The sequence below is a fragment of the Tamandua tetradactyla genome, chromosome 17 (assembly GCF_023851605.1).
Source record: "Tamandua tetradactyla isolate mTamTet1 chromosome 17, mTamTet1.pri, whole genome shotgun sequence".
Lineage (NCBI taxonomy): Eukaryota > Metazoa > Chordata > Mammalia > Pilosa > Myrmecophagidae > Tamandua > Tamandua tetradactyla.
In genome coordinates, this window is record NC_135343.1 from 72,917,263 (window position 1) to 72,942,254 (window position 24,992).

General features: G+C 39.0%; 1 protein-coding gene across 1 annotated transcript; it reads left to right on the forward strand.

The window, feature by feature from the left end:
* Window positions 1-1,922: 1,922 nt before the first annotated feature.
* LOC143661379 (sulfotransferase 1C1) lies at window positions 1,923-23,180 on the forward strand. Its single transcript, XM_077134936.1, has 7 exons — window positions 1,923-2,106; window positions 3,490-3,618; window positions 15,107-15,204; window positions 18,822-18,948; window positions 19,909-20,003; window positions 20,955-21,135; window positions 21,344-23,180. The coding sequence occupies exons 1-7, from the start codon at window positions 1,941-1,943 to the stop codon at window positions 21,454-21,456; spliced, it is 909 nt and encodes a 302-aa protein (XP_076991051.1). The 5' UTR covers window positions 1,923-1,940; the 3' UTR covers window positions 21,457-23,180.
* The last annotated feature ends 1,812 nt before the right edge of the window (window positions 23,181-24,992 follow it).

The following is a 24,992-nucleotide window of genomic DNA, read 5'->3' on the forward strand; positions in this document are numbered from 1 at the left end:
TCAAAAAGAAATTAGCACACTGTCAGTCAGCATGGCCTAAACTTCTGTCACATTAGAAGTGGTGAGTAATGCCCTAAAAGATGGTTGTCAACTTACGTTATGAATTCCAGATACAAGTGAAACTGCTTGCTCAGGTTGGATGGCACAGGGTCGTGCACAGGTGGCTCAGCAGCAGAATTCTCGCCTGCCATGCCAGAGACCGGGTTCAATTCTCAGAGCCTGCACATGTGAAAAAAATAAAATGGATGGCAGGGCAAAGCCCAGAGCCCCTCTGGTCGGGAACCAACTCCCCAAGCCCCTCCCGGCGATCACAGAGGCACCACCAAGAGGTCCCTAAGTACCAAGTGACGACACTAGAGCTGATAAACTTGGAACAGGAGGGAGAAGGAGGAGGGATGAAGGTGAGCAGGGGACAGACTAGCTGGAAGGACGGATCTGGGTATGAGACTGTCCAGCCAGACCTGCCTCAGCGGAGGTGGCACCGACAGGAGGAGCGCAGCGCTGCAGGGGAAGGTGCAGTGTGGAACCCTGTCTTATACAGAATTGATCAAATTGATGGGGCACCTTAAATCTTAAGACTGAGTGAAGAGAAGGTAGAAAGTTTCTTGTAATTGAAACAGCCATTATTTTACATGACTTTTAGCTAAGGGAAAAGTTATATTGTATATGCAATTATCAAATTATGGAGAATTTTGAGTTGCAGTCAGACCCCCTCATCCTATAGATGAGGAAAGAAAACCTCAAAACTGAGACCAGAACCCAAATCTCCTGAAACCCTGCCCAGACTCTTTCTTCTGCCCCTACATACCTCTTACAAGGCCACAGAGCATCAGGATAACTGTTTTCTACTTAAGAAGACTTGTCAATCTATCTAATAAAATCCACCTAAATATTTTAAGTTGCATTTAATAGATTTTCCTAAGTACTTCAGGTATCTAACAATAACAGAAAGGAAAAAAAAATCCTAACTACTTAAATAAATATCACAAATCTAGTATATGTGGACTCATTCTTTTGTTTCGCTTTATTTATTTTTTATTTTGGTTTTTTTGTCATTTATATATGTGGACTCTTAATTGCTCTTAAACATTTACAAATGTAAGTAAAACTATCAAAACTTTCAATCTAAAATCACAAATCTAAATATAGTTCTCAATAGCATATTATGTTGTAATTGCAAGGCTCATCTGTTAGATATTCCAATATGCCAAATTCTCTTCCACATAGTACTTATTAAATATGCCAAGTAGATTCTCGAACTTACAATAAAAATTGTCATGCTGGGGATGTAAGGGCAGTTGAGTGGTAAAATTCTCGCCTCACATGCAGCAGAACCAGGTGCAATTCCCGGCCTGTGCAAAACAAACAAACAAACAAAAATCCAAACAAAAAGTCAACAAATGGTGCTGCAATAACGGGAGAGTCACATGGAAAAAGAATGAAAAGTGGACCCCACCCTACAGAACACACAAAAAAATAGTTAACGCTATGGTTTGATTTACCCTAATACATTTCTATAGCAAATTTAATTTGAAGTTTTCAAGAGGATGAAGTAAAGCTATATACTAAAGAAATAATTACGGTATCCCAAGCTAGTAGGAATTGAGGTTAAATGCCACTGCCTCAGACAGGCCATCTCTGATGAGCCAATTGAGAACAGCTTCCCAGTGTTATTTAAGTGGAAGCATTTATCGCCATCAGAAATGTGAATCTTTCTTTACTGTTTCTACCTCCTGAACCAAAGCTATTTCAGTGCTTCAGGCTCCCACACTTTTGACTTCTCCCACTTAAATCAACATTAGAAGGTAGTAATGAATTCATTTCGTACCCCTCTCAATTTTCTCAGAGACCCTTTTTTAAAAAATGAATGACTCTTCCAAGAATTAGAATGACACAAGTACATCTTTCTTTTTAAGCACCTGCCAAGTTCGAAACGTAAAATGTCATTGGAGAAAATGAAGGATCTCCACCTGGAGGAAGACTATCTAGAACTTAGAGAAGTGAATGGAATCCTTATGACCAAGTTTACAAAAGACAACTGGGACAAAATCTGGAATTTCCAAGCAAAACCCGATGATCTCCTCATTGCAAGCTACGCAAAGGCAGGTAAGTCTTAGAAAATGTCAGCAGGGATAAACCAGTGTTAGCAGAGCAGTGAGAGCTGGTACGGGCCTCCCCGTTTTAAATATGCTTGTTTTTAAACTATTGCCAAGCTCCTTCACCAGGGCTGCCCCTGGAAAAAAATGAAAATTAGACTTTCTCATGGGCTCTAACCATCTAAAAGATCCTCCTTTTCCTTAGGTCCTTGAGAGAGAGAGAAAGAAAAGGCCAGAATGTAAAACTCTCCAAAAGGCTGAATGAATTATAAAGTTACTTAAAAGCACAGAGTCTGAGAAATAGCCCAGGGGTTCTCACAATAAATCTTGTCAAACCAGTCGGGCCTTATACTTATCTGCTAAACTTTACTGAAATTAACCATAGTCCTTGCCCATAGAAAGCTCATCCCAATGGAGGAAGCAGATGTGGAGCTGAGTAATTTCATTCCAATCTAAACATTGCTATTAGAACTTGTCCAAAACCTATGCAAGTGTAATGGGAAGTATCTGGGAAAAGAAAAGGAGATATTTGACCAGAGTCTTAAAAGATGAAGAGGAGTCTGTGGAAAAAAACAAGGGTCAGAATAGCAAAAGGTAACCCAGGCTTGTGTAAAGGTAGAAAAATAGATAATATCCTAACTAGGGAAGATTTTTATATAATGACTGATAATCCCAGCATTATCTGTATTTATAATATCCAGCCATGTGAATAAATGAAATAAAGAACTTCTAAGCCATAAGCCACATTCCAGACACCAAGACTGTGAAAAGAGAGGGATAAGTTCATGCCCCCTTCCTTTAAAGATGGTTTCCCAGTATTTAATGGGAATAATGTGGGAATACCACATATAGCTGCAAGGAAATTTAAAAATGTAGCCTTTGAGTCATGCAGCTATGGGCAGAGATGAAAATTGAAGATGTGTGAGTTTGAGAGAGAAGGAAAGAATAGATACCAGCTAAGATGAGACATAGCTGTCATCTCTAACCACTCCCAAAAAGATTGTAAGCCTGTTAGAGCAGGAACAGTGGCTAATTCATCTTTGTTTCTCCCTATATTCATTCAATTTAATATCACTGGATTGAGATATAGTCATCTCATGCCTTTGCCCTATGCTAGTTACTAGGGATAAAAAGGGAAAAAAGCGCCATTGAACTCCCAGTCTTTCAGCTCCACTGTTGACTCCACTGTAAATAGGCAGTGAAATGAACACAAAGAGCCAGTGGAGCACAGAGGAGAGGCACTATCCATTCTGGGTGTCATGCAAGGTGACAAGTGAGCCAAGTTTGCTCAATCCTCAACAAATAGGAAATTATCTGGATAAATTAAGAAATAATGAAAAAGAATCAAAGGATACAGTGGATAGGTAGAGTTAAAACCAATTAATGCTTCCAGGCACAACCTGGACACAGGAAATTGTGGACATGATCCAAAATGATGGTGATGTGCAGAAGTGCCAGCGGGCCAACACCTTTGACCGGCAACCTTTCATTGAGTGGACTCTACCCCCGCCCCTCAACTCAGGTAAGTTTGCCCAACTAGTGTCCATGCGGTTATGACCACCATGCCGGGTCTGTTTGCATCTGAGAGGAGAATTATTTCATAGACAGCCTACTTTTTTTTTTTACTTTTTTATATTGTATAATACAACATATATGTAAAGCAAAGAAAGGAAAAAGCTATGGTTTTCAAAGCACTCTTCAACAAGTAGTTACAAGGCAGATCCCAGAGTTTGTCATGGGCTACCATTTCATCAATTCAGATTTTTCCTTCTAGCTGCTCCAGAACATTGGAGGCTAAAAGGAACATACATTTTTTTATTATCACTTTTTTTTCTTTTTTTTGTGAAAAGTAATGTATATACAAAAAAAGCAAAAAATTTCAAAACACAGCACAACAATTAGTTGTAGAACACATTTCAGAGTTTCGTATGGGCTACAATTCCACAATTTTAGGTTTTTCCTACTAGCTGCACTAAGATCCTGGAGCCTGAAAGAAATAGCAATACAACAATTCAGCAATTATACTTGCTTTTTAAACTCTACCTTCTCTGTATAACTCCAACATCACCTTTGATCTTTCTCCCACTGTTTAGGGGTATATAAGCTATGCCCATTTTACCTTTTTCATATTGGAAAGACTACCAATAATAAGGGGTAGGGAGATGGAACTAGCTGATGTTCTGGAAAGGCTGTCCTCTGTAGGTATCAGGACTTATCTGGTCAAGGGACCCATCTGGAGGTTGAAGGTTTCTAGAAAGTTATCCTAGTGCATGAAATCTTTGTAGAATCTTATATATTGCCCTAGGTGTTCTTTAAGATTGGCTTGATTAGTTTTGATTGAGGTTTGCAAGTTGTGATAGGTAGCAATGTCTAACTGGAAGCTTGCTTAGAAGTGACCACGAGAATAGTCTCTTGACTCTATTTGAACTCTCTCAGCCACTGATACCTTATTTGTTACACTTCTTTTCCCACTTTTGATCAGGATGGCATTGTTGATTCAATGGTACCAGGGCCAGACTCATCCTCTGGAGTCATCTCCCACACACAGACAGCCTTCTTGAAAATATTTCCACAGAGCAGGAATTTGAAAGGTGTTCAGGTCAAAACACGCACTTCTCCTAGGGGAAACACCCCCAAAATTCCTTGCTCAAAGTACATGCTTCAGTGGCATCAGAAAGCTCATGCCCTCTGTTGATTGGAAGCTTGAGTGTGACCATGAATACATAACACTGTGAAGGGAGGATTCAGCTAGAGCACCCACTGATGAGGAACCTCATTCCTGTGTCATTGTGCTACCCAATCCTGGAGGATTGTATGCAATATAGTTTTTTTAATAGTAGATAATGTATATTTTATTTTCTATAATCTGTCTTTACTTTAGCCAGAGAATCAAGCTCAAATATACACAATATCACTATCATCAGCAAATGGCTACACTTCATACCAAAGATACTGAGAAATTTAAGACATTGACAGCACTCTTGAAGAGATTGCAGTCAAGGCAGCAATAGGGACATGTTTTATTAAAATAAATAGTAACAAATAGTAGTTCTGCAAAGGAAATAACCCTATGGTGAAAAAGGCATAGACTTTGGAATCAGACAACCCAGGTTCAAATCCCAGTTTGAATTCTTATCTTGGGACCTTGAACAAGCTATTAAACCTCTCAAAGCCTAATGTTTCTTTGTTTGTAAAATAACATCTACTATTATAGAAAATATATTACTGATTGAACCAGTTATTCCAACACCATTTAGCCCTGCTCCACGGAAAAGTTAGAGAAGGGACAGGAGGGCAACTGAGGTGGTGATTCAGGTGTGCGGTTGACTTGGGAGAGACTTCTGTACCACATGCGGCAGCCCTGGTTGCAGAGGCCAAGGAACTGAGAGGCAGAAAGCTGGAGCCTGGCACAGGGCACAGAAGTGTGGAGCTGCAGAGCCCACTGGAGTGTGCAGACGGAAGCCCAGGACTAGGAAGTAAGCCAGGCTGCATTCTTTGGGTGCGCTACCCTCACGAGCACAGTCCCATGACCGGCAAGTCACCCACACCCCACACATCAGAACCCCATAACCCGCTCCCCTTTCCCACGCTCCAGGCACCCCACCCCACCAGCCTCCAGTGCATGTACCTGCCCCACACCCCCACTCCAAGTGCAGCCCAACCCACCTCTCCTGCACCCCTTCAGAGCACTTCCTCCCCCTCCCTGTACCCTGCAGGCTGTTGCCAGGGCATAAAGCTGTGGGCACTAACCTCCATACTCAGACTACTCCTGCCCCCGGCCCATAGTGCAACACAGTGTCACCCCACCCCACCTGAGCTCTGCACATCCATTTATGGCACTCCCAGGTCCACACATGCACACTGTCCCCCAGTCATGTCATTCAGCTCTGGGAGTTGCACTGTATAGCAGTCCTAGAACTGCAGATACCCACGGCCCTCAGCCTCACTTCCCAACTCTGACAATGTACTGACCTGAGCAGCCACGTCACATCTGCCCTGACCCACAAAGGCATAATGTTGACTTGCTGCCACAGCTCTACACATGTGCACAAAGGTCCCCATGCCTGAGACCAACACACACCAGGGATACACCCCCCAGACCAGTGTACCCATACATCTGCAACCTTCCTGGTTGCTGGGCACCCACATTCACAAGCATCAGCATAACATCCCCAACCTGCACCTATATCTACCCTGAAACAAATCACTGCCCTGAGTGCCCCACCCTGCTGTACAACCATCCCGCAAACACAAGGCCTTAGACTACTGAAAGAAACTCCCAAAGTAAACCAATCAAGATATTTACATGCCATGAAGACAGCAGAAGATCACTAAGCATATCACAATGCAGACAGATATAGCTCTGCCTAATGACCAAATTAAAACACCAGAGGAGACACAGACATTGGAACAACTAGTCTAAAATGTTCATACAACTCTACTTAATAACATAAGTGGGATAGCAAATGACATAAAAGAGATCAAGCAGAAGAGCATAAAGAGGAATTTAAGAATAGCAGATATCACCCAGATTAAGGACTCTGTAGACCAAATAAAAACATGCTCGAGGCACACAATAACAGATTTGAAGAGACAGAAGAAAGGATGAGTGATACAAAGGACAGGACAATTGACTTCAAAGATTCAAAACAGCAAATGGTAAAAAAGATGAAAAAAATTGAATGGGAGTTCAGGGAAATGATAGACAAAACAAAATGCACAAGTATAACAATTATTGGTGTCCCAGAAGGAGAAGAGAGGAGTAAAGGGCTAGGAAAAGTATTTGAGGATCTAATCAGAGAAAACTTTCCAACCCTCATAAAGGACATAAATTTACAAGTCAAAGAAGTCCAAAAAACTCCAAACAGAAAAGCCTTCCCCAAGGCACATGCTAATCAGTCTGTCAAATGTTGAAGAGAAGCAGAAAATCCTGAAAGTGGCAAGAGAAAAACAATCTACTACATATAAGGGAAATCAAATAACACTGAGTTCAGACTACTCAACTAGCACCCTGGAGATGAGAAGGCAGTGGTATGATATATTCAAGATTCTGTACCCAGACAAATTGTCCTTCAAAATTGAGGGAGAGATTAAAGTTTTCACAAAGAAGTCCTGAAAGAATATGTCAATAAGAGACCAGCCTACAAAAAATAATAAAAGGAGTTCTGCCAGCTGAAGAAAAAAAAAAAAAGGAGAGGGAGGTCTGGAGGACAGCACAGAATAAAAGAGTATCAGAACATTCTCAGAGTTGGGAAGTAAGGCTGAGGGCCATGGGTATCTGCAGTTCTAGGACTGCTATAAAGTGCAGTTCTCAGAGCTGAATGACATGATTGGGGGCCCGTGCGCATGTGTGGACCTGGGAGTACCATTAAGAGTACCATTAATTTAAATAATACAAAGAAAAAGAAGAAAAAGAACATATAGATCTGACACATAAAATCAAAAAGATAAGATGGTGGAATCAAGAAATGCATTTTCAGTAATGCCTTAAATGTTAATGGACTAAACTTATCAATGAAAAGATACAGATTAGCCAAATGGATTAAGAAACATAATTCAGCTATATGCTGCTTACAAGAGACTCACTGTAGATGCAAGGATACAAATGGAATGAAAGTGAAAAGATGGAAAAAGATTTTCCACACAAATTGTAACCAAAAGAAAGCAGGAGTAGCTATACTAATATCGGACAAAATAGACTTTATAAAGGCATCATAAGAGACAAAGAAGGACACTATACTAATTAAAGTGTCAATTCACAAGAAGATATAACAATCATAAAGTTTATGCTCCCTGTCAAGGAGCTCCAAAGTACATGAGACAGACACTGGCAAAACTGAGGGGAGAGAGAGATGTTTCAACAATAATAGTAGGAGACATCAATACACCACTCTCTTCTATAGATAGATAGAACAACCAGACAGAAGATCAACAAGGGAAATAGAGAAGTTAAATAACTTGATAAATGAATTAGACCTATATAGACATATATAGGTCATTGCACCCCAAAGCACAAGGATATACATTCCTCTCTAGTGCTCATGGAACATTCTCCAGGATAGTTCATATGCTGGGCAAAAACAGGACTTTGTACATTTAAAAACATTAAAAGTATTAAAGCACATTCTCTGATCACAATGGGATGAAGCTGGATCTCAATAACCACCAAAGAATGAGAACAATCACAAATATATGGAAATTAAATAACACACTCTTAAGCAACCACTGAGTCAAAGAAGAAAGTGCTAGAGAAATCATTAGCTATCTGGAGATGAATGAAAATGAGAATACAACTTATCAGAACTCATGGGATACTGCAAAGACTGTGCTGAGAGGGAAATTTATTGCCCTAAATGCCTATATTAAAAAACAAGAAAGAGCAAAAATCAAGGACTTAGCAGCACACCTTGAGAAACTACACAAAGGACAGCAAACTAATCCTAAAGCAAATAGGAGATGAGAAGTAACAAAGATTGAAACAGAGATAACAGAATGGGAGAACAAAAGGACAATAGAAAGAGTCAATAAAACCAAAAAGTGGTTATTTGAGAAAATCAATAAAATTGATGGGCCACTAGCAAGACTGACAAAGAAAAAAAGAAATAGGATGCAAATGAACAAAATCAGAAATGAAAAGGGGTGCATTACCACAGACCCTGAAAAAATGAAAGAAATCATAAGAGGATACTATGAACAACTATATGCCAGCAAACTAGACAACTAAATGAAATGTATGAATTCCTGGAGACACGCAAACAAGCTACACTGACTCAGGAAGAAATAGAAGATCTCAATACACCAATCACAAGTAACGAGATTAAATCAGTCATTAAAAATCTTCCTACAAAGTAAAGCAAACCCAGGGCCAGATGACTTCACAGGGGAATTTTATCAAACTTTCCAGAAAGAACTAATACCAATCCTGCTCAAACTTTTCCAAAGAATTGAAGAAAAAGAACTCTACCTAACTCATTTTATGAAGCTAACATCATTTTAATTCCAAAACCAGGTAAAGATGCTATAAGAAAGGAAAACTACACACCAATCTCCATAAAGAACATACATGCAAAAGTTCTCAATAAAATATTAGCAAATCTAATCCAACAACACATTAAAAGAATTATACACCATGACCAAGTGGGGTTTATACCAGGAATGCAAGGATGGTTCACTGCAAGAAAATCAATTAATGTAATACACAAAATGGGGAAATCATGATCATCTCTATTGATGCTGAAAAAACATTCAACAAAATTCAGCATCCTTTACTGATAAAAACATTCCAAAAGATAGGAATTAAAGGTAGCTACCTCAATATAATCAAGGAATATAGGAAAAACCAATAGCCAGCATGGTACTCAATGGAGAGAGACTGAAAACCTTCCCCCTAAGATCAGGTACAAGACAAAGATGCCCACTGTCACCACTATTATTCAACATTGTGCTAGAAGATCCAGCTAGAGTAATTAGGCAGGACAAAGAAATGAAAGGCATCCAAATTGGTAAGGAAGAAGTAAAACTCTCATTATTTGCAGATGATATGATACTATACTTGGAAAATCCTGAGAAATCTACAGCAAAGTTACTTGAGCTAATAAACAAATTCAGCAAGGTGGTGGGATATAAAACTAATGTGCAAAAATCAGTAGCATTTCTATACACAAGCATTGAACTAGGTGAGGAGTCAGTTAAGGAAAAAATTCCATTCAAAATAGCAACGAAAAGAATCAAATACTTAGGAATGAACTTAACTAGGGACGTAAAGGACTTGTACGCAGAAAACTACATAATGTTGCTAAAATAAATCAAAGGAGATCTAAACAGTTGGAAAGACATTCCCTGCTCATGGATAGGAAGGCTAATTATAGTTAAGATGTCAATTCTACCCAAATTGAGCTACAGATTCAACACAGTACCAATCAAAATTCCAATAACATACTTTGAAGATTTGGAAAAGCTAACTGTCAAATTCACCTGGAAGGGGAAGAGACACCAAATAGCTAAAAAGCATCCTAAAAAAGAACAAAGTGGGAGGATTAACACTCCCTGACTTTAAAACCTATTCTAAAGCCATAAAGGTCAAAACAGCATGGTACTGGCACAAAGACAGAAGCATTGATCAATGGAATCAAATGTAGAGTACAGAAATAGACCACCAAATTTATGGTCAACTGATTTTTGACAAGGCTCCCAAATCTTCTGAACTGGGACAAAATAGTCTTTTCAATAACTGGGCATGGAAATCAATAGGCAAGAGAATGAAAGAGGAGCCCTACCTTACACCCTACATAAACATTAACTCAAAGTGGATCAAGCACCTAAATATAAGAACTAGCACCATAATAAACTTTACACCCAAAGCACAAGCAACAAAAGAAAAAAATAGATAAATGGGAACTCCTCAAAATCAAATGCTTCTGCACCTCAAAAGACTTTGTCAAAAAGGTGAAGAGGCAGCCAACTCAATGAGAGAAAATATTTGGAAATCACATATCAGACAAAGGTTTGATTTCCTATATATACAAAGAAATCATACAACTCAACAACAAAAGAACAAACAACCCAATTATAAAATGGTCTGAAGATATGAATAGGCATTTTTCTGAAGAGCAAATACAGATGGTTCAAAAGCACATGAAGAGATGCTCATTTTCATTGGCTGTAAGGGAAATACAGATCGAGACTACAATGAGATACCACCTCACATCTATAAGAATGGCTGGTATTAAACGAACAGGAAACTATAAATGTTGGAGAGGATGTGGAGAAATTGGGACACTTATGCACTGCTGGTGGAAATGTACAATGGTGCAGCCACTATGGAAGACTGTTTGGCGGTTCCTTAGGAAACAAAGTATCAAGCTGTCCTATGACCCAGCAATAGCACTACTTGGTATTTACCCAGAAGAGCTGAAAGCAATGAAGCAGAGTTATTTGCACACTGATGTTCATAGCACCATTATTTAAAATCGTCAAAAGATAGAAACAAACCAAATGCCCATCAACAGAAGAGAGGATGAACAAAATGAGGTATATATACACATATATACATGTATATATACGATGGAACATTATGCAGCAGTATGACAAAATGACATCCTGAAGCACATGACAAGATGGATGAGCCTTGAGGACATAATGCTGAGTGAAATTAGCCATACACAAAAGGACAGATACTGCACGATTCCACTTTTCTGACCAGCATAAAAGTATAATCATAGACTTATAATACAGAATACAGGTGATTTAGAAATACATAGAAGCTAGAGACAGGTGATCCATTAGCTAATGAGGTTGAACTCCAATGTATGGGAATAGATAAGAATGAAGGTGATTCTCTAGAGGGTCTAGAAGTAAGATTACCATACTGAACAAGATTGAAAGGGGTTGTATAGATCTATGTGTTCTGCTCACACTAGAAATATGAATTAGTTCTTGTAAGAATTACTTCAAAGGTATGATTCCTGTATAAAGAGTGCTTAAGTCCAGGGTACAGGGGGAAAACTGCTATTCCATGCTATGAGTTATGTTCAAAAGGAAACCATCAGCCCTACCACAGCAACAACAGAGGTAAATAATGGGGGAAGGGACAAGAGTTAAGAGGAGGCTTAGATTTCCTATTTGATGGGGTGTGTTTATTGATTTTCTTTCTTGGGAACAATGAAATTATCTAAAATTGAGAATGTTGATGGACTGCGGACTTCGGGCCTTCTACATGATAACCAGTGGATGCAGGTGGCTGAAGGATGCACTGATGGTGAAGTAAATTGGCAAATGATGGTGTATACTTATGAATGAATGTTGTACTGCTACAAAAAGGAACAAAGTCATGAGGCATGCAATGATGTGAATGAACCTGTGGGACATTTGGTGAGACAAAATAAACCAGAAACAAAAGAACAACATGGTATATTGGTCACCTTTAGAAAATGCTTAAAGAAAGCAGGGGTCTAGATTGTAAGCTTTTAGAGCAGACACATCAAGTCCAGAGTGATGATTATTATTTCTGGATTTTGAGAGGCTGCTTTATGCATACAATCTGATATTTAGAGATAAGAATGAAACCGAACAGGTTGGGGTTAAAGTAATTCAGAACATAGAAATAAGGAAGACAGTGTCTATATTTTAGAACCACACATACTCTTGGACACCAATGGAAGAAAGGTTTGCTTGATCTGGAACTGAAATTTTCTGTAGTGCACAATCTAATTCAACCTACCTGTATAGCTCATTTGAACAATTGAAACACAGGGAGCACAGAATAAGAAAGAGGTCCTTTAATCCTGTATAGATTGCTCTAATGGCTGGAAACATACTAGAGTATATTAACCAGATAATCAAAAAGTATTGACAAAGTCCCCTGAGGAAGGGGAAAAAGAATATGGAACTATTAAACTTTCCTTACCATCAGGGAATCCCCTTGTACTGTGTCAAACCTTATGGACACCCAAATCAATAAGCAGTGCCCTTGATCATGAGGCTTACTCTTGTGAAGCTTATGTAGGTAGCACAGAAGCTTAGACTACCTATAGGCATGCCTAAGAGCTACTTCTGGAGGACCTCTGTTGCTCAGATGTGGCCTCAGTCTCTCTAAGCCCAACTCTGCAAGTAAAATCACTGTCTTCCTCCCTATGTGGGACATGACATGCAGGGGTGAAAGTTTCCCTGGAGACATGGGAGAGGACTCCCAGGGATGAATCCATACCTGGCACCGTGGGATCAATGATTCCATCCTGGCCAAAAGGGGAGAAAGAAGTGTAGTTAATAAAGTATCAGTGGCAGAGAGAGTTCAAATAGAGTCGAGAGGCTACTCTGGAGGTTGCTCTTATGCAAGCTGCAGGTAGACCTTGCTACCTATCATAACCTGCCAACCCCCAACCAGGACCATTTCAACCAATCCTAAAGAACACATGGGGCAATTTATAAGATTCTACAAAAGTTCCATGCACTAGAGTAACTTTCTAGAAAACTACAACCTCCAGATGGGTCCCTGGTCCAGATAAGTCCTGAAACCTAGCCAGCCTCTCCAGAACATCACACAGTTCCAGCTTCCTATTCCATATTAGAGACAGACCTTTCCAATATCAAAAATGTAGAATTGTCATAGCCTAAACAACCCTAAAGAGAGGTGTGGAAAGATCAAAGGTGATGGTGGAGTTATACACAGAAGACAGGTTTAAAAAATGAATATGAATGCTGAATCTTAAATTGATATCTTTTTTAGTCTCCAGTATTTTAGAGCAGCTAGAAGTAAAAACCTAAAATTGTGAAACTGTAATCCATGCCAAACTCTGAAATATGTTCTACAACTAATTATGGTGCTGTGCTTTGGAATTTATAACTTTTTGTATATGTTATTTTTCACAAAAAAAGAAGAAAAAAAGTCAATTCTGATGATAAAAAATAATTAAGCCGTCTAGCCTCCTATATTCTGGAGCAGCTAGAAGGAAAAATATGGCAGGATCATATGGTAGCCCATGACAAACTCTGGGATCTGTCCTGTAATCACTTATTGAAGAGTGCTTTGAAAAGTATTGCTTTTTTATTTTTTGCTTTGTATATGTTATACTAAAGAATAAAAAAAAGTTTTATAAAATCAATTAACCATATATGGATGGGTATATTTCTGGACTGTCTTCTCTTCCTTTCAACTATATGCCTATCTTTTTCTTTTCCCTTTTTTTTTGTGTGTGTGTGTGTCTGTGTGGCGGGGATCACATTTCATTCTTTTTCCATGTGCATATCCCCTTATAGCAGCACCATTTGTTGAATTTTTGTTTGTTTGTTTGGTTTTCTTATTTGTTTTACTTGTTTGTTTGCTTTTTGGGAAGTGCATGGACTAAGAATCAAACCCAAATCTCCCACTGGCAGGCGAGAACTACCCTTGCACCCCTTTATGTCTATCTTTACACCAACACTGCACTGTTTTTATTACTGTAGCTATATAGTAACTTTTGAAATTAGATCATGTAAGTCCTCCAAATTTGTTTTTCTTTTTCAAAGTTGCTCTAGCTATTCTAAGTCCTTTGCACTTCCATATAAAGTCTAGAATCAGCTTGCCTGTGTCAACAGAGAAAAAAAATCTATTTTGACTGGGATATCATTGAATCTGAAGGTCTATTTGAGAAGATTTAATGTTCTAACAAAATTGAGATTTCTGACCTTTGAACATTATTTATCTCTCCAGTTAGAGGCCTTTTTAAATTTCTTTCAGCAATGCTTTATAGCTTTAGGTCTTGTTATTTGTTGTCATATTTTACACCAGTAGGAAGTGATTTTTGTTTTTATGTTATTACAAATGGTATTTTTATATCTTAATTTTAATTATTTGTTTCTAATCCCATGAATACAATTGTGTTTTGGTCTTGACCTCATATCCTGAAACCTGGCTTACTTGTTCAAGTAGCTTTTTTGTAGATCCTATCAGATGTCACCTATATATAAAGACAATCTGGGTGCATTTTATTCTTTCTTGCCTTGGTGCACTGGCTAGAACCTCCAGTACAATATTGAATAGTAATCACCAGAGCAGCCATTCTTGTTCAAAATATGGGAGCTCTTCAGACAGAGCTGCTGGGACTGTAGAACTGGTATAATAGGCTCCTTCCATAAATAGAGATGAAATCCCTTCTCCAGTTGCCTTTCTTCTACTCCACTTGCAGGAATACAAAAACCCACACAGGGGGTCGTATTTGGCAGTCATAGCTCTCACCAACCTCAAACCTCCCAAAGCATCTTTTTCTACCCCCTATGAGCACACACACCAATTCCCAACCAGAAGGGGAGTGATGTTGCTCCAGTAGTTTTGCATTATTTCATTATCGCTTTCTTCTACCAGAATGGAAAGTAAAGTTGTCACCATAAGGGAAAGTAGACACCTGAAGCTGCTCCTTTAGGCAAAGTGCCACTCCTCTGGTCAATCTGATCCCAGATGTTTGATAAGACAATAATATTGAATCCATGTAGCTGATGAGAAGTATGCAGCTAACTGATGTGTCCTTTTTTCCCAGGTCTGAATCTGGCTAACAAAATGCCTTCCCCTAGAACTATGAAGACTCATCTGCCTGTGCAGCTGCTACCACCTTCCTTCTGGAAGGAAAATTCAAAGGTAAAAAGAACCAACTCTTCAAACCCAATTTTGATCAGGATTGTCAAAGTATGACTCCAGGTAGAAATTAGCAAAGATCTGGAAAGAAAAATAAACAGGGGAGACAAGGGAATATGAGGTATTATCCCACACATTCTATTCTGTAGTCATCTCTCTTTCAAAACATTATTTCTGAAAACTAGGATGTTTTAAAACAAAACATTCTGATTGGCTGCCAAATAAGCCACATTCAAGGAGAGCGAGCAATGAAACAAAGCAGATGTCTCCTGAGGAAGTTACCTGTTCTCTTAGTTTGCATCCTTCCAGAAGCAGATGCCAAGGCAGGGTTAGAAATGAGAGAGATTTATTTGGGGGTAAGTCTGCAAGGGGAAGAGTGAGGTGAGACAAAGAGGGTATGGGGACTCCATGAGCACATGATGGAGAGCTGACCCCCAAGAAACAGAGAGTCCCAGACTGCAGGGTAACCCTGTGCAAGGCGGAGCCAGCCAAACTCAACCACCAGGGGAGCCCCGCATCTCAGCAGGCCTGGGTCTGACTGCGTATCCCTGCAACACTCGCTCATTAGCTAAGAGCATCCCTGGGCGCAATCACCAACATCCATCACCAAGACTTTTCCTTTGTCCCAAATTGAAACCCTTTACATTTTAAGCCTAACTCCCTGAAGATTGTGAACATAATCAATAGCACTGTATTATATATTTGAAAGCGGTTATAAGGGGGAAATTTTAGGTCGTATATGCTACTAGAATATATTTTATTTAAAAATCCTTGGAAGCACCACACACACAATTAACCGTAAGTTAAACCATGGGCTATAGTTAATAGCACAATCGTAACAAATGTACCACAAGGTGTTCATAATAGGGTGGTATGTGAGAACCCTGTATTTTATGCGTGATTTTTTTTGTAAACTCACAATTTCTCTAATAAAATTTAAATGTGGCCTCAAGAGAAATGTGATGATGGACTCAGCAGCTGGGACCATCCATTAATTACACTCCCTAGGGCCAGCCAACTGAATAGCCCATTTTCAGGACTACCATCTGGCCATCCCGGTGAGAAGATGTTCACCTTGCCACCTTCACCACAATGCCAGCATCTGGCCCTCTTCCTTTCAGGACTAAAAATATGATTTCTGAAAGAAACTTTTCTTTCCTTAGATAGAGCATCTCTCATGAGGCAAGCATATAGTGGTAACACCTCTATTTTCAAATATCTTTTTTTTAACACTTCCAAATTCAGAAAGAATCCTATAAATGCATTACACTTGGAATATACTAACGTTTCTTCTTGATGTCTGCTTGTTCAGTGATATTTGAAATCAATGAAATATGAAATGTAAACCAGAATATATACTTATAAGTTTATAGTGAAAAGTATACCATCCAGCAGAATCAAATGCTTGTACCAGCTGTATCAGCACAACTTCTCTCTGTAGGCAAGTTCCTTTGGAAGCTCACTTATCCTAGGACTGCTGATGGAATGGTTTGATGTTGAGATATCTCTCAAGACAACTCCAGACTCCTTCACCTGCTAGACTTAACGCTTACCAAGGAAACCTTAACAGTCAAGTCTGTTTAGCCAAAATACTCTCCTCTGTGCAGTGTTCAGCCACACAGTGCCAGCAATCACTTTCATCTCTTTTTTCGCTGGGTTTCCATGACTCTTTAGCTCTTCATTTTTCCCAGCTTTTATCACCAAACAAGGTATAATATGAGTTGATAGATTCCAACTTATCAAAATGTTATACACCATTCTTGATTTGCCTCCCTGAAATTATTCCCAGGCCACCTTGACTTGGGTTTGACGTGTGAAAACTTCTTGATTTAGTCCTAAATGATGAAGAACTTCATCCACTGAATATCACTTTTGCTGCTCAGAATGAATGATATTTCCAAAACTTTTAGACTCAGTGTTAGAAGATATTATTCTAACATGTGTTAGTCATTATGCTAGCATCTTCTTTTTGTAAAATCAAGTCTTCTAAATAATGTAATAATTCCAATGGCAGTACCTCCCTTTAGCCGCCTAGAATTCTGGATTATTTGAGTAGGAAGTGACTTTAGAGAGTTTAGTGCCAGCTTTTGATTTTGTGATGGTGTGGTAGGCTAAATGATGACCCACCAAAGATATCCACATCCTAATCCCCTAACCTGTGAATGTTAACCTTGCATGGCTGAAGAACCTTTGTGGTGTGATTAGTTAAGGATAAGGAGATTGTTCTGGGTTATCTAGGTGAGCCCCAAATGTCATCACAAGGGTTCTTATAAGAAGGAAGCAAGAAGGCCAAAAGAGGAGGTGCAAGAAGTGGCAAATGAGGCAAGAGTGATGGGAGGAAGGGAATATGAGCTAAGAAATGCAGGTAGCCTCCTGAAGCTACAAAAGGCAATGGCACAGATTTTCCTGTAGATCCACCTTAAGGTACCAGCCTTATCGACACCTTGACTTTAGCTCAGTGAAAATGACTTCAGACTTCTGGCCTCCACTAAGTTTCTGCTAATTTGGTCATTCCTGTTACAACAGCAATAGGAAAGTAATACAGATGGATAAGCAGATGCTCAGAAAATTTAAGTATTTACCATTACATCAAACCCAGATATCCTGATTCCACACCACAAGTACATTTGAATATATTCTCTATTCAGCACAGGGCTTCCCCTATTCCTGTTTACTCGAGGTTTGCAAAAAGTCAACAACAAATAAAACATTAAGAAAGGTATTTGCATGATAATAACACCTTGAATTGTTTCATATTTTTGGTTTCCTAATGCTTTCTTGAATGTTGGATAGAAAGCCAAAAGCAGGAAAGAGGGTAAGGAGAAACAAGGTCATGCAATGACTACGTTCATCTGAGAAAACAGTGGGGGAAATGAAGCTGAGAATGCAAGAGTGTGATAATTTGTTAAGAAGAAAATATGACTGTGATAAGTTGTCTGAGACCCGAAGTTCTGTTGAATAAGTGAAACCCAGGACAAAAATATTAGAGAAACCACTTTAAAGTGCTCCTTTCCCCCAGCAGCACAAACTGGGATGTGAGCCAGGGAGGCCAGTGGGAGGAACAGGGACAGGAGGACAACAAGTCGAGAGGTCAGGTCTCCTCTGCCAACAACTCCAAAGGTGGACTAATAGTACTCTTGGGAGTTCTTCAGTCCTATCAGTGAGTGAAAAGCTGAGAGTGAAAATTCATCTGTAAGGCTGGAATGCATCATATTGAAATGATACTGGACAGTTAACTGATTTAGTTCTTCCCATCCTATAATCTAATTCAATTCCTTGCTAAGTGAAAACCAAGGGGTACCTTCATTAACCTCCAAAAATATCACAGTTAGGGTGAATATAATATTTACCATGCAAACGAGGACACTTTTAAAAGAGAAATAGGGTGCTCTTAAACATTATGCTCAGATCACAGATACAAATTGGAACTTACCTGAGGCAAATTGGAACCTCTGGTCACCTTAATTGTAGAAGATGCATGCATGTGCGGTTATTCACATGGGATGGTCCAAGCTTCTTTATATAAAAGGCTTCCTAATAGCATGATTCTCTGCACTGAACAGCTATATTTTTCTGTCCTTTCTCTCTGACTCTCAATCCCGCTTGATGGCTGATTTCAGATCATCTATGTGGCTAGAAATGCCAAGGACTCTTTGGTGTCCTATTACCATTTCTCAAGAATGAATAAAATGTTGCCTGATCCTGGTACCTGGGAAGAATATGTCGAGACATTCAAAGCTGGAAAAGGTAAATGAAAGGAAACTGTAGGCTCATATTTCCTTATCTATTCTTCTACTGACCGCAGAACGGAAGGTTTTTCATTGAATGATTGTATCAGTCAAGGTCCTGGGAGAAAATAGATGGCACACTCAAACTGGGTCATTCAACGATGGTTTAATAAGCTATTTATAAAACTGTGGGCAGTTTGAGGAAACTAACACAGGATAGTTCAGTAGTCTAGGGAGACAACAGAGGGTGCCTTAAAAGGAGCTGAGATTTTGGTAAAGGGATGTAGTCAACCACAGTGACCCAGGAAGGGTCTCAGGGAAATAAATCCATTGTCCTCACTCTCCCCCTGTCTCTAACCACCCTACCCCCTCCTGGCCCATGAACTCTTACTGGCAGAGCCCATTTGTAAGCCTTTGGTCAATGCAGCCCATTTATACCATCCATACAAATCAACCTCTTAGGGCATAAAAGTAAGACTTAAAAGGGTGAAAGTGAATTTGGCAGGGCCACCAAAATATTCCCAGTACAAGGCACTTCTTTTCCTTCTATTTATGGTTACAAGAATCAAATTGCCTCAAATATCTGGTAACTTTAAATTTTTCATAGTGAAATGCTTCTTTTCAACACCTGCCTTTTAGGAAACAATATTTATTGCATAACGCTGATCTAGGCACTGTGCAGTGATACAAAAGAAATCAAACTTATGAATCCCTGGCCACAGAACAATCTCTCATGCACAAGTAGTAAGTCCAAGGGTAGAAATGTAAACAAAGGAATCCAGAATATGTTTTATCATCTCCCCTAAACAATGGAAAACCCTCTGCTACCACCAATAAGAATTCAGCATAAGGTCTTTGTTTTCAGGTTGTATTTATTAAATGACCTCTTTTATCCTTCATATATCGTGAAACATTCATGTTCACTTCATAAGTATCCATTCCGCTATTGGCCGCACATTCTCTCTCTCCCTCCCTCCAGTATTATGGGGCTCCTGGTATGACCACGTGAAAGGATGGTGGGATGCAAAAGGCAAGCACCACATTCTCTATCTCTTCTATGAGGACATGAAAGAGGTAAGGGTCAATTTGGCCTCCATCAAATCCTCCCACATTCTCTGATGCCACAAAGTCAAGTTAAAACACTGTCACTTTGGGCTTTCCTGCAGAAGAATCTTTAGATACTAGAATCTTTAGTATTTATTAGAAACTCCAAATATTTTTTTGCTGTTCTAAATTTTCTATGTTTCAGTTCACAATTACAGAACAATGCTTCCTCCTCAGAAAATAGTACATGCTTTATTTACAGCATATGCTAGATTTATATTCAAATCAATGTGCAGTATCCTGTCACTGATAAGCCATTCTTCCCCTGTAGAATGAGTAGAACATCTCTTGTGAGATTATTATAAGGATTTATGAAGTAATTCTTGTAAAGTGCTTTAATTGTGCACAATAAATTCAGTTTCCTTCTCCAATACTTCCACATCCTACTCTATGACTAAGAAGTCCTCTGAAATCTAGTCAAAGCTATAGCTCCCTCTTTTTCTGTGCATCTTTCATCATGTGGCTAGTAAAATGGTTTCAGAAAGAACTAAGGAATAAAGATTTAAGTTTCTGGATTAATTTGAGGTCCCTTTTATTTTTCCCTCTTACCTTCTGTTAAATACATATCTCTTACCACCTGCAATAGCCCAATTGCTAGAGTTAGTCATGCCATGCATCACCACCAACATTTCCCTCCTCATACAACCCTTCTGATTTCCCTCAGGTAGATATATTTGTGCCTTCCCTTCAAATCTCATAGCGTTTTCTCCACATGAAGCAGCATGTACTTTTTCGGCCAGATACTGTGTGCTGCTATAACATCTGGAATAGTGCCTTACACATAGTAGTCACTTAAGAAATGCTTGTTGAATTGACTTAAATTGATCCTTTAATATATCCCTCTCCAAACACTGCCTGTCCAATTGATAGAATACCATGCCTAAGGAAAAACCCAAATTATTTGTCCTGATCCACCTACAGGACCCGAAGCGGGAAATTCAGAAGATAACGGACTTCCTGGAGAAAGATGTACCCGAAGAAATTATGAATAAAATTATCTATCACACTTCCTTTGATGTAATGAAGGAAAACCCAATGGCCAACTACACCACTTTGCCTACCAGCCTCCTGGATCACTCTATCTCCCCTTTTATGAGGAAAGGTAGATGAGGATTCTTTTCTAAGACGTCAAATGGGATTCCATGGTTGGTTTAGATTTTCCATTATTTCTTCTTTTTCAGTAAAACCTGTGTACAATTTTTGAGAGACAAGTCACCTTTCTTTCTCTATTCTTGTAAGAACAACCCTGAGTGCATGCTTAGTCCTCCTTGTTCTCTTGTAAGAATCACTTAGACTCTGCCTTGTTTCAGGGATGCCTGGAGACTGGAAGAACCATTTTACTGTGGCCCAGAATGAAGAATTTGACAAGGACTACAAGAAGAAGATGGCAGGAAGCACTCTGAACTTCCGCACAGAGATTTAAGAGCAACTAGGGAATCATTCATGGGCTTTTCTTACTAGATTTTAGCCATTTGAGCCTCACATCCAAAGATAATTCAAACAATGACATTCTTTCTCCAATCCTGAGCTTTTCCATGCTATCTGTAGATGCTATGTCACTATGTTAATTCTCCATTCAAATGTAATCAAGTACGTAATAGAAAGTTTAAAATTAAATTACATGACCATTTACACAGGCACCTACACATGATAATGTACTGACCTGCACTTAGACAAAGTAAACAATTGATTTAACTCCATCAATAGTTCATAACAGTCTGAACTCCCATAGGCAAAATTCATGAAAAGAGAGAAATAAATAAGAGTAGCGCTTCAACATAAGAAAGAACACAATAAGCAAAGATGTTCAGAAGTGAGCACTAGGAAGAATATAAAAGGACCATTTTTATCTAGAATGGTCAATCCCTGAGAGAAAGAAGGATGGCCAAAGTTTTGGAGATGTTAGGTTAGGAGGTGACAAGGACAAAAGGAAGAATGGAAGAAACTGAGGTATGCTTGAGTTATGGCTGAAGTGCTCTCAAGCTGCAGATGGTCTCAAAACTAAAAGGAAAGGCTAAGCCTTGAGCAATGAAGCCAGTGATGAATACCATAAGATAAACAAGAAACTCAACCCAGTTCTGTGAGCAATACAAGACTAAGAAAGAGAAAGATTTTGTATTTCAGATGCACTTCTTAGTGAGTGTTTTTGTCATTGTTGTTAAGTATTGAATTAGTCCAAGAAAAAATATCCATCACCTTGCGCAATTTGAGAAAAACTTCAACATGACATCTCTGGAGAAAAATCATTTTTCTATGCTTCTTAAAAACAGGGTTAGGTTGCAGGACCAAGATGACAGAATAGGAACCCCAGGGTGCCATTTCCCCACAGAAGCTTTAAAAACTAGGAAAAAGTGGCAGAGCCATATTTGAGAAAACTCCACAAAAGAATTAAAAGGTTGCAGTTATTGGGTGAGTGCCAAATCTAGAAAACACAGCTTCAAAAGCAGCAGTAGACATTGCCCTCCCCACTATGTGGGACATGAAATCCAGGGCTGAAAGTCTCCTTGGCAGCATGGGAGATAACTTCCAGGGATTAGTCTGGTCCTGGCACCGTGGGACCAACAATGCCATCCTGACCAAAAGGTAGAAAAGAAGTGTAACAAATAAGGTATCAGTGGCTGAGAGAGTTCAAATAGAGTCGAGAGGCTACTCTGGGGGTTACTCTTATGCAAGCTGCAGGTAGACCTTGCTACCTATCATAACCTGCCACCCCCCAACCAAAACCATTCCAGCCAATTCTAAAGATCACCTACAGCAATATATAAGAGTCTACAAAAGTTTCATGCACTAGGGTAACTTTCCAGAAACCTACAATCTCCAGATAGGTCCCTGGTCCAGATAAGCCCTGAAACCTAGAAGGCCCAGCCTCTCCAGAACATCAGCTAGTTCCATCTCCCTACCCAATACCCCTTCCAACATGAAAAAGTTAGGATGGCCATAGTCCAAATACCCCTAAAGAGTGGGATAGAAAGATCAAAGCTGATGGTGGAGTTATACAGACAAGGTAGAGTTTAACAAACAAATATGATTGCTGAATCATTAAATTGATATTTCTTTTGGTCTCCAGTATCTTAGATCAACTAGAAGTAAAAACCTAAAATTGTAGAATTGTAACTGATACTAAACTCTGAAATCTGTTCTACCACTAATTGTTGTGCTGTGCTTTGAAATTTATTCTTTTTTTTTTGTATATATGTTATTGTTTCACATGCGCAAAAAAAGTCAATTGTGATGATAAAAAATTATTTATTCCTTCTGACTGCCAATGTTCTGGAGCAGCTAGAAGGAAAAAATCTGAGATGATGGTATGGGAGCCCATGACAAACTCTGGGACCTGTCCTGTAACTACTTTTTCAAGAGTGCTTTGAGAACTATTGCTTTTTTCTTTCTTTTGTATATATGTTATATTATACAATTTAAAGAGTTTTTTTAAAAAAAAAAAAAAAAGGCAGAAGAAGCTTGTGGCACTCCAGCTGATGCCTTCCCCACACCTTGTCAGTGTGGTATGGAGCCAGCCTGTACTCCTTTATGGATCCCTGACCCTGCTCCAGAAGGAGCAGAGTAATCCTTTTACACACACTAGGCTGCCTGTACGCCAGTGTCAGTCTATCAGGTAGCAGTCTGAAAGGCTCCTCTCTGCTCTCCCTCCCAGAACTTGCCTGACAGGCAGAATAAGCTTGTGGACAATAAAGTATTGTAATAAATAATTAAGTCAAAGCAGTCTAGGGCAAGGGATTATGTGCTTTAAGTCATACAGTAGTGGCTCTCCAAGGGGCAGAAATCTTGTGTCATCAGGAGTAGAGGGAGTATCTGAATTCCTGTAAATGGGGAAATTCCTGAGACTACCAGCAAGCACAAGCCCAAGATAAGAAGCAGGCTTAGAAAAAAATAGAGAGGACCCTACCCTTCACATTCAACTTGGGTTTATCTTCTTGATAGGAGGGCTAAACTCAGAAGGAGAGTACCAGCCAGTGCAGAATGAATTTGCAAAACTATGCAAAGTACTTTTTACATGTGTTTGTTTCTTTTTGTTAGCTCCTGGCACTCAAGAAAATAACTGATTTATCAATAGTTGAATTCAAAATTAAGGAACAGACAACTCAGGGACTAAATCTCAGAGTTAACCTTTCAAAATATTAAAAATATTAAAAAGATTACAAGGCACACCAAGAAAAAGTAAATGATGACCATTCTAAAAGAATGAGACAAAAACACAGTAACCATCAAAGAAGAAGACTAGACTTTGGACATACCAGACAAAGATTTTTTTTTAATGATCTTCAATACACTCAAGGAGATAAGGGAAAAGACAGAGAAAGAACTAAAGGATATCAGGAAAACAATGAATGAATAATATAAGAATCTCAATAAGGAGATGGACATCTTAAAAGGGAACCAAACAGAAATACTGGCGTTGAAGACCACATTATTTAAATGAAAAATTTCCTAGAGTTTCAACAGCAGATTGGAGCTGGCAGAAGAAAGAATCAGTGAATTTGAGGACAAGACAATTGAAATGATTCAGCCTGAGGGGCAAAAATGAAAAAAGAATTTTAAACAAGTGAACAGAGCCTATGAGACCTGTGGGAGACATCAAGCATGCCAAAATATGTAGGTGAAAAAGAAAGAGAGAAAGGGACCAAAGGCATATTCAGAGAAATATAGGAAGAACGCTTCCCAGATTTAACAAAGAACATGAATATGAACATCAAAGAAGTCTAACAAATTTCAAACAAGATAAACTCAATGAACGGTAGAGAAAAGTATTTTTAAAAATGATCTGTGCCTCAGAGATTTGAGTGGCAGCATGAAGCACACAAGCATATGTGGCATGGGTGCCCCAGAATGAGAATAAAATGGAAAAGAGGCAGAAAGAATATTTGAAGAAATAAAATTTCCACCTTTTAAGAAAGGCATAAATATGCATGTCTGCCATGATCAGGTTCATGTGTTAACTTG